This window comes from Sturnira hondurensis, unplaced genomic scaffold (assembly GCF_014824575.4).
Source record: "Sturnira hondurensis isolate 20B ecotype Veracruz unplaced genomic scaffold, ASM1482457v3 Scaffold0009719, whole genome shotgun sequence".
Lineage (NCBI taxonomy): Eukaryota > Metazoa > Chordata > Mammalia > Chiroptera > Phyllostomidae > Sturnira > Sturnira hondurensis.
In genome coordinates this window covers 15335250-15345209 of record NW_028082350.1, presented here as the reverse complement: position 1 = coordinate 15345209, position 9960 = coordinate 15335250, and the positions used below count along the sequence as shown (strand labels likewise).

The following is a 9960-nucleotide window of genomic DNA, read 5'->3' as shown; positions in this document are numbered from 1 at the left end:
AGATGTCCGGCTTCTGGGCGGTGCCTGAATTCAGAAATGGCCACAGCCCCGAGTCCCCCATTTGAGTTTGCAGGGCCTTACTCCTCCCTTGCCCTTCCTTACAGATGCCTTCACCCCCCCACCCCCACCCCCGATCCACCTGCATCAGAGCACTCAGGGGCACAGACAGAATTCCAGCTCCAGCCCCAGGACAGAACTGAATTTTCTGTACATTCTCAGGTTATATGTGCATTCTGGACTATTATAATAAACTCATGCTCAAAAAATGCAACCTGACTACATGAAAATAGTGAATGAGATTTTTAAAACAGTATTATCTATTGCATATTTTATTGTACCTCTGAGAGTTAGTGGATTTTATTTTTTCACGCAAATACAAGCATTACCACTAGAGAGCGCTGTTGTTCTTTCTGAATCTCTAGACACACCTGTTTTATTGATTCCTAATTTTAGGGATGATGTTTAATTATAGCAACCATAACTTAAACTGAATTTGGGAATTTCTTTTGTTCTGTTTTAGACCTTCCTCTATTAAAATATCATAGACTTTAATAGTCTTTAGTGGAAATACTTTTCCATTTTGTTTTTTAAAATGAGATATGAAAACATTTTTAAAGTATGTTTTTAAACAACATAAGGCAGTTTTAAAACGTTTTGCTTCACATTAACCTTGTTTCTTTTGATATTAATTATGTTTGCCTTCTTAAGTATGTCGTCACACCATCTGTTTCCTGATCCCTGTGAGATGTCTGTGCCAATGATCTTTATGTCTGGTTAGTTTGAAAGTAGAGGGTCACCTAGAATGAGTCTTGAGAAATGCTGATGTAACTTCGCACACCATTTTAGAATTATGCCGTTTCTTTAGTGAATAAACATTGATGCTTACCCTTCTTCTTTTCACCACTTTAAAACTCCACAGATAATATCGAAAGCCACTTTCAGCTGTAGTGTTTCATGACTTTATACCAACACAACCAGAATGTACCGGCCAGAAAACGTTGGTTTGATGATACAAAACATGAACAATGGCTGCTATGAGTTCAATTTGGCTGTAGAATTCTGTCCTGATCCTGTGATTTCATAATGCTGATGATGCTTTTATGATTTTTTGTTTTTTAAAAGATTTTACTTATTATTTTTCGAGAGAGTGGAAGTGAGAAACACCAATCAGTCGCCTCTCATTTGTGTTCCGACTGGAACTGAGACTGAGCTGAAACCCAAGCACGTCCCCTAAGTGGGAATCGAACCAGTGACCTTTTGCTTTGCAGAATGACGCCCAACCCACTAAGCCACACTGGTCGGGGCCTGATGATGCTTTTAGCACGAAGTATCTGGTGGGGTTCCCATGAAGAGGAACTTCCTTTTTCTTGTTATGTTCAAGCCGACATTTGGAATGGTGTAGTTTTGGTCTCTTGGGAGACGGTTTTAATTGCTCTGTCGTGTACCTGCTGGGCTTTCAGGAAGTCACGAGTGCCATGTTGCTCACACAGATGCCACAGCCTCCACTCTGTGAGGCCGTGCTTGGTGACAACTGCTCATGAGAACCAAGAGAGCCGATCGGAAAATTCTAAGAGTCAGAGTCCGAGGACTTCTGTGATAAGATGGTCCTGTCAAAACAGGGTATCAGGGTGGGGGGTCAGAAGACATACCAGCTCTGTGATCACTCTGTGAACAGACTGTCCTGATTTTAGTCGTCAGGCTGGCCTCTTCTGCCGGGGGCAGGAGAGCTTGGAGAAAAATTAATTCCTTCAATACCAAACAGGCTTTCCCCTTTATTCGCTCAGAGAATTGTTTCCCTCACTTGTAAAAGGCAGACTTGAACCAGATGGAGCCTGAGGTCCATTTGTTCATTGAATTAACTAATTATAAATATATATAATTTAGTTTACTAGAGGAGAACACATAGTTTTAGCCTACAGGTTGTATATATTCTGTTTATTACGATCATTATCGAAGGTTTTCTCCTCAAATAGTAGAGTTTTACACCTAAAAAGAGGCTGAATGAGAGTGATTTTTACAGAGGGACAATTAGGTGCTGCAGAGCCCACTCGGACAAGAACAGCGCACTCATACTCGGTGCTAATACAGTTGTAAGGTCTAAGCGTTGCATGTTAATCCGAAGTGATTTTTCACGAGATTTTTGTCAACATTCGATTCTACTGGAAAGTATCTCAGGATACTTTTTGCTGTTCATTTGAGGTTTAGTTTATTTTAGAAAGTTGTATAAGACTGTCACGATTCAGGGTTGAAACATCGGTTTTGTAAGATTTTTTTTTTTTTGCGCACTTAGAGCTGTGTCCTGGAACTGGTGCCCAGACAATTTTAAGCTGGTATGAGCTGTTTATGTCACTGAGTAAAATTAGACACACGCCTGTTGCTCACAGGAGGGGTGAAACATGAGACGGCCGAATACTGGATGCCTTTTCTGCCCGCAGGGCTGCCAAAGCCTCCACCGCTCCCGCTGCTCCTCCTGCCGGGGGTGGGAGCGTGGGAGCCGGCCGGTCGCTGCTAAAGCTTGCGCTGGTTGTAGCCAATTCACCTGAGAACTTTTCACTACGTCTAAGGTAAGCAATCATCTTGTACTCGCATTTTGCACAATCACAGTGAACACCTTACAAGCCGAACAGAGGCAGGATGACTCGATTTTTTTCCTTCGTAGGTGACATGACAGTTAACAAAATAAATTTAGAATGTTGAGTAAGTTTATCCCAAAATGATTAGCTATCAACGAAATGTAGTTTACTTCTTATGTCACCTCTTTTAAGTTATTCCAATGACTAATATTCTATGTATTTTAGTAGAATTGTATTCCTAATATTTTAATCTGCACAACACCATGATAACATTTATATATTACCAAGCACTACATTGTATACTGTGGTAAAACTAGACAAGTTACGACCTTTAAGATCACCGATTTTCTAATTTTACTCTTAAACTTCTTGGTGGAGTTATATTGGCATTACGTTTTATCACCAGTTTGCTATAGACCTTAAAAAGAAGAATAGAATCAAGGAGGACAAAAATCCCAGTCATCGGATAACTTGGGAATGAGCAGAGCAACAGCGAAATACCAACTCCGGGACTCGTTGGGGAGCCGGAGTGAGAGAAGGAGGACTGTCTCTCCCCAAATCTGGAAAGAAAGAAAGGAAGTGTTGCTCATACTGTGTGCATTTTATATGTTTGGAAAAGTAAATGTAAATAGGGTAGAAGGTAAACACATGCTATGCTGTGGCTCACTGACGTTGTCTTTCTTTGTGTTTCCTAAGTTAATGTGGGGCCATCCCAAAACAAGTTTTTAAAGGAACACGTACAGAAAGATAACAAGGGAAAATATAACTCAACGGGCTGAAAGGTTTGCCAGCAGGATGAGTAACTCGCTAGTACAAGATGAAGTACAGAATGTGCTATGTTTATCTTTTGCTTATTTTCTTGGAAACGTTTTGTGGGGATGCGTACGAAGAGGCACACTTAACGAAGTTTCAAAACGAATGGTTCCAGTGGGTGCTGGTTTTATAGGTTCTAGAGCTTTCTAAGGTTTTTCTTGCAAACGCAAATGAAAAGTCATATTTTAATATATTTAAATATCAAATTCCAAAGACTAACAGATACAAGTTTCCAAAAGATGTTGGCTAAGCTTGGAGTTGAAGTGCTGAAAATAACATATTGCCCTGTAAAAACCATACTTTCTAGTCATTAGGTGAAACTGCTTTTATACAGGATATAAAAGTCATTTAATAATGGCAAGTTTCCCTGGTGGGGGTGGCACGGTGGATTGAGAGCCAGCCTGCAAATCACAGGGTTGCCTGATTGGATTCCCACTCAGGGCACAGGCCTGGGTTGCAGGCCAGGCCCCCAGTAGGGGGCGTCCCAGAGGCAACCACATATTGTTTCTCTCCCTCTCTTTCTCCCTCCCTTCCCCTCTGTCTAAAACTAAAATTAATAACATTAAAAAATAATAATGGCAAGTTAGGATTGGGTGCCCATGTGGCTTCATCTTGCACGCTTTGTAGGACCCACAGGCGTCCCCTGCTCCCTCTTCTGTTTGGCTCATTGCAGCCCCTGCTGCTTCTGAACCACGCCCACCAATGCTGCGGCTTCCCAGCAGGCAGGAAAAACCTGCAGTCCCCAATGTGATCCTGCTACTTTTCCGTTCCTTCAGAGCCCGCCTCTGCACCCCTAACCTGCTTCTAGGTTTCCGTCCACCTTGCCGCCTCCTCTTCTCAGCCTAGCCAGTGCCTGCATCTGTCCAGCTTTATCATTCTCCGGACCAGCTGCAGGGCCAGGTATTTCCGTGGTGTTCCCACGGGCGTTGACGTATTCCTCACCCCCGATACTTAACCACTTCAGGCTCCAACTTCACGTTCAATTCCACGTGTTCAGCCAGAGGCAGGGCCAAGGCGGGGACTCCGGTGTGCGCTGCAAGGAGGAAGCCGCGTGGTGCCCGGAGGCATCTGCGGGCAGTTACCTGCTTAAGGCTTCCTGTTTTTAAGGCTCTTTTATTTCTGCATGAATATTTCAGGAAATAATTTTCTCCCCTTCATTGGTTTACTTCTGTGGGTAGGACCAAAGTATAATCCTGTGGAACATTAAAAATGGTATTCAATGGAGAATTTGCCTCTGCGCTGTATTCCTGCATTGAGTCAACAAATATTGGCGGTATCACAGACAAGAGGGCTGGCGGGGAAAGAACAGAAGAAAAAATGTAGGGTTGAGACAAATAATATGGGAACATAAATGTACTGTTTGTTGGATGTTGAATAAGAGAGGAAAATGGGAGCAGAAGACAAAATTTTGCATTTTAGATGGATTTGGTTGGGTTCAGAAGTAGGGAAGTAAGTTTAAGCTACCAGAACTGCCTGTATAGATTCCACCTTAAATAGTGGTTAAATTGAACTAAATAATGGTCCCTTTACTCTCAATAGAGGCAAATTAAAGGTCATTATTATTTTGGTAATTATTTTGATTAAATCATATTCTGTTATCAAAACATTTTGAGACAAATATATTTAAAATATTTGTTTTTTTCTTTTATGGGGAATTGATGGTGAAAATATTTTTAACATAATGGCTCCATTTAAAATATTTTAATATGCATCCAAATGGAAAATACATAAATAGTATATGGATCATTTATATCAGAATTTTAGTAAATTGGTATTCCAGTCTTGATTGATTATACTAATGATATCATCGAGTTCTGATCTGATACAAGTTGTGCCTCTGGTTGTAGTTTCTAGAACTTTGTGAGGATGCTGCATCCTCAGAGTCTGTAAATGCATATTCTTTGAAATACTAACATGATCTGATTTTTAAGTCAAAAGGCGGCAAACTCAACACTGAACACACTACACTAGGAAGTAGAGTGTGCACGCTACGCTAACTGTGGATGTTGTTATTGGAGCTGTGCATTCTCTGCTCACAGCCATGCTGACAAGTGCCAAAGAACAGATGCCTCCGGATACATACGATATTTAAACACATTTGGGGATGTACAGGAGCAATTAACGTGCAGTTACCAGAACTGACTGTGAATGTTAGATGCCCAGTGATGATAAAAAGGCTTTGTTGGAAAGTGAGGTAGTGCCCAGAGGCACGAGAACCTTTGTGAAACCCAGTCTCATGATGCGAAATGTATGTGATTCACCAATAAGACTTATATGGCGTCTGCTGCGAGAAGGAAGCCCACCGGTACAGGAGGGAGGTGAACACTCAGAACTCTGGGAATCCCAGTCACATAACATTATGGGACATAGAAGAAAACTATTACATCGCTGGGGGTATTGGGAAAACGCTCGTAAGTTATGCTGCCAATAAATAACCTGTGAGACTCTCCGGTGTTAAAAAAAAAACAGTTTTCCTGAGCAACTGCATAATTGAACACTATATTTGGTCATATTTTGTTGTTGATACAGCTTTCAGAAAATACTGTTATGCAATGAAATATTCTACACATTGGCAAGTAATTTCTAAGTAATTGGACAGAACACAAAAACAAAAACAAAACTTTTAAAAAAGGTAACATCGTTTTTTTCTAAAAGGCTATATAGTAAATCAATAAATAAACTCTCATTCATTTTGGACCATCTAGATCAAAGAAGCATATATTTGAACGACAAAGAGATTGGCCAATATCAAATAATATTATTATTAATAATAATATTAATATTATTAATAATATTGCCTTTCTTCTCCACTTTCCCATGCATGTTTGGGTCTTTCTTGAAGTAGGTCAATACTCGGAAATTTAATTACAGGCAAAAGTTAATGTGGTAGGTGTCTTACAAGGAGTCTATTTCATTCTGAGCAATTTGGTAACTGAGGAAAGATAATTTCACATAAAATTGAGTAAGTTGGATTCTATTTTTTTAGAAGACATGTAGAGAATTGGAGTACCAGCTTGATTTTCCTTCCACTGAATCTTTTAAGAAATTCATAACTCGATTATTTTAGGTTGATAATTCAATTACAGGGTTAAACATGCAGAATTTTGAAAGCAAGCTGTGCACATATATTGAATCTATTGATTAATATCAGAAAATAAGGCCATTGGACTTGAAATGGATATTTCATATCTAAGACATTTTGCATGACAAACTAAAAATTACCCTGTGTTTCAAAGGAATACGTAATTATCTTTAAAAAATCACTAATTTGGGAGCTGTATTATTGCAATAAAACTATTTTGTTGGGCTCAGAGTAAATCGGTGTTGACAAACACGTTCTCTCTTTCTGGCGTTCCTCCCTCTCCCCCGGTCTCCCGTGTCCCTCTCCCCACTCTCCCCACACGCCGATCCCACCGCGTGACAGATGGTGCGTGAACAGTACATGACAGCCACGGAAGGCACCGACATAGCGAGGCCAGAGAACCAGCATGTCTGCAAGGTTGGCATTTATGGCTGGAGAAAGCGTTGCCTCTACTTGTTTGTTCTTCTCTTACTCATCGTCTTTCTCGTGAACTTCGCTCTCACAATTTGGATTCTCAGGGTGATGTGGTTTTCCCCGGTAAGTACTTTTCCTTCTCTTTTCTTTTGGTTGGTAAACATGTTCTTGTTTGTTTTACATCACTTCATCCATGTTGTATCGGTATAAGCTTCTTTCAGTGTAATTAATGTTTGTTTCCATCTGTATCAGAATTTTCAGTAGCAAAAATACATATAGCATTTATCTTTTTCAACTTTTTAAGTGATTTCAGTGTGAACTATACTTTGTTGGGTTTTATTATAATTTTTATTAGTAATTATTTTTACATGGGGGAAAACTGTACTAATTTTGAGTTTATGGTTGATTGAGTCATGATTGTTTAATGATTATCTAATTTGTTAGTAAAATTTTATAATTCATTTTTAGTAAACATTTACCATTCCAATACCATTTCCTAATTTTCTTAAAAGCTTCATGCTGTTATGCAGTAAATTCATGTCTACACTTTAATATTTAGTAAATAAAATATCAGTGGTCCTAAGAAATTCATATTTTAAAAACAACCTCATATTTCCAAGATGGCCAGGTAGCTTTATACGCTCTGACAATATTTTGGGTGCTTTTGAAAGTATTTATTTCACGTGGAATGTAAGACCGTTACAGTGAGACAAGAGGTGGTGTGGACATAGAGCGAGGTGGGGTGACCTGCTCCTCACACTCGTGGTAAAGGTGGGGTGCAGGCACGGCCCCTCCCAGGAGCTGCGGTTGTAGCATTCGGTCTGTGGTGCCTTCCGTCACTCAGGGTCCCTCACTGGCTGTGCCTGTCTTTCTTTCCTGCCATAATTCTACAGTCAGTATGCATATTATTTCTTTTGTTGACATAATGAATAAGTATATTTTCACATATTCAAAGAGGCAAACCGCCAATCCAATCCAAATGTAAGTTGAGATGTGTGTTAATAAATGTAATATATCTAATATAATTGCATTAAAATATTTAATACAAGTATATAATATATTATGAATTATAACAACAAATTACATATAAATGGTATACATAAATGTATTTAAGCTGTGATTTCTTCTTTAAAATTTATGACAATATTTTTATAGCTTCGCAATACTGTTAGGCCCATTGGATGGCCTTCCTTTAGGAAGGTAACACAACCTACGGTTTGCGTGTTTGCACATCACCTCCCGACGGGCGCACTGGCCTGCAGCGGGTGGCTAATCAAGACGAAGTCGCAGGGAGTCCTGCATCCTGTGGAGAGGAAGGTGCAGGCCACTCTCCCTAGGGGAGAGCGCTGCACACCCTGCCTAGACAGGCTTTTACTGGGTTTTTTGCATAGGAGTTTGGGTACAACTTATTAATCATTGTCAGGCAATAAACAGTAGATAGTGTACAAAGAACCATTAGGGCTTCTTCTAAGTCAGGGTCTATAGCTAAAAGGCTAAAAACTTTGGGAAAACAAACTCATTTTCTGCTTGGGCCTTTACCATTTAACTAAGAGCATTTTTAGCAAAGCAGGTTTCACAGGATTTTCACATAGAAAGATCTGAGGCTAATCACCCGGGGACCCTGCCCTTTCCAGCACAGGGCTCCACCACCCTCTGCCATTGTTTCAGGCTTAAGTCAGGCAGAGGAGGCAGATAGCCAAGGAATTCCCAGAGACTTCTCTCAGACTGAGGACTCAGGCTTTGTCAAAGCCCGGGGGCGAGGGTCCATCACCCCCTCTTTGCTGCAGCCCCCCAAGTCCTTCCTTGAGAGTCTCCCAAGTGATCGTGTCTGGCTTAGGTTGCCCGTCCCTCCGAGAGGTCTTACCCGTCATTGACTAACCGACCAAGCACTGGGGGCCAGAGATGGATGAAGCAGAAGCACACTCCTGCCAGGGAGGTGAGCTTTGTCTCCTTCGTGGCTCAAGGTCTGAAGGTCGAAGGTCGCTCACTCAGCCTTAGCCGTGGGGGGGGGGGGGGGTTCAGCTCCTGAAACCAGGCAGGGCTGTTCCCTACAACCTCCATTTTAAGTCTAAATTTAAAGTATCTTAGTTTAACATTCTTTGGAAACTGAGTCAAGGATGAACCATCCCAACCACATAAAGGCTGTTTAAGGCTCAGTTTTATCTGAGTTCAGATTAGTTCTCTCGTCAACCTTTCTCTGGTGTCTCTTATTCTCTGATCCTTTGGGAGAAATACAGAAAAGAGCTGATAGAAAATGGATGGAAATGCACGTGTTAGTGAAGCTGATGCTAAATGAAAGGAAAACGAAAGCTGTAACAAAACCTCAGTGGTCTCCTCTTTCTCACAGACAGGGATGGGCCACTTGCGTGTGACAGAGAACGGGCTTTACCTGGATGGGGAATCCGAATTCTTATTCCCGTTGTATGCCAAAGAAATACGCTCCAGAGTGGTAAGACAATGAGGAAACATTCCAAGCACTTGTACGGTATGAAAACAATGGTTAAGCTTAAAAATTCAGTATGTTTCAGAAGAGAGTTCTCAAATGTCCACGTGGACACATAGTCATGCTCCACTGTTTATAAAAGGCTTGGCTCTGAGGCTGTGCAACTTTTTTCTGATATTACATTCTAAAAAGGCTCCCTTTGCCCTGGCTGGTGTGGCTCAGTGGATTGAGCACTGGCCTGCGAACCACAGTTGCCGGTTCAATTCCCAGTCAGGGCACATGCCTGGGTTGCAGGCCATACCTCCAGTATGGGGTGTGCTAGAGGCAACCACACATTGGCCTTTCTCTCCCTCTCTTTCTCCTTCCCTTCCGCTCTCTCTAAAAATAAATAAATAAAGTCATCAAAAAAAAAGGTTTCCTTTTCAAGTGCTTCAAATTTGAATTTGGTAGCCTCAGTAATTTAGATCATAATAAAGAAAAGTTTTGGTTATTAAAACTTTTATCAAAGACAATAAACTTCTTTCCATCAGTGCAAGTAATTTAAATACACTTCTTTTAAGGCATTTAAGATTATCTGAAAAACAGAACAAAATTGGTGTCATGGTGGTATGTTCTATAGTAATTATACTAACCAT

General features: G+C 40.7%; 1 protein-coding gene across 1 annotated transcript in view; it reads left to right on the top strand.

The window, feature by feature from the left end:
- Window positions 1-2391: 2391 nt before the first annotated feature.
- Window positions 2392-9960, top strand: part of SGCG (sarcoglycan gamma) — a 30613-nt gene continuing 23044 nt past the window's right edge. The window contains exons 1-3 of the mRNA XM_037057638.1: window positions 2392-2564; window positions 6811-7005; window positions 9230-9331. Coding sequence (XP_036913533.1) covers window positions 6811-7005; window positions 9230-9331 — 297 coding nt within the window. The 5' untranslated portion in view covers window positions 2392-2564. The remainder of the gene's footprint in view (window positions 2565-6810; window positions 7006-9229; window positions 9332-9960) is intronic.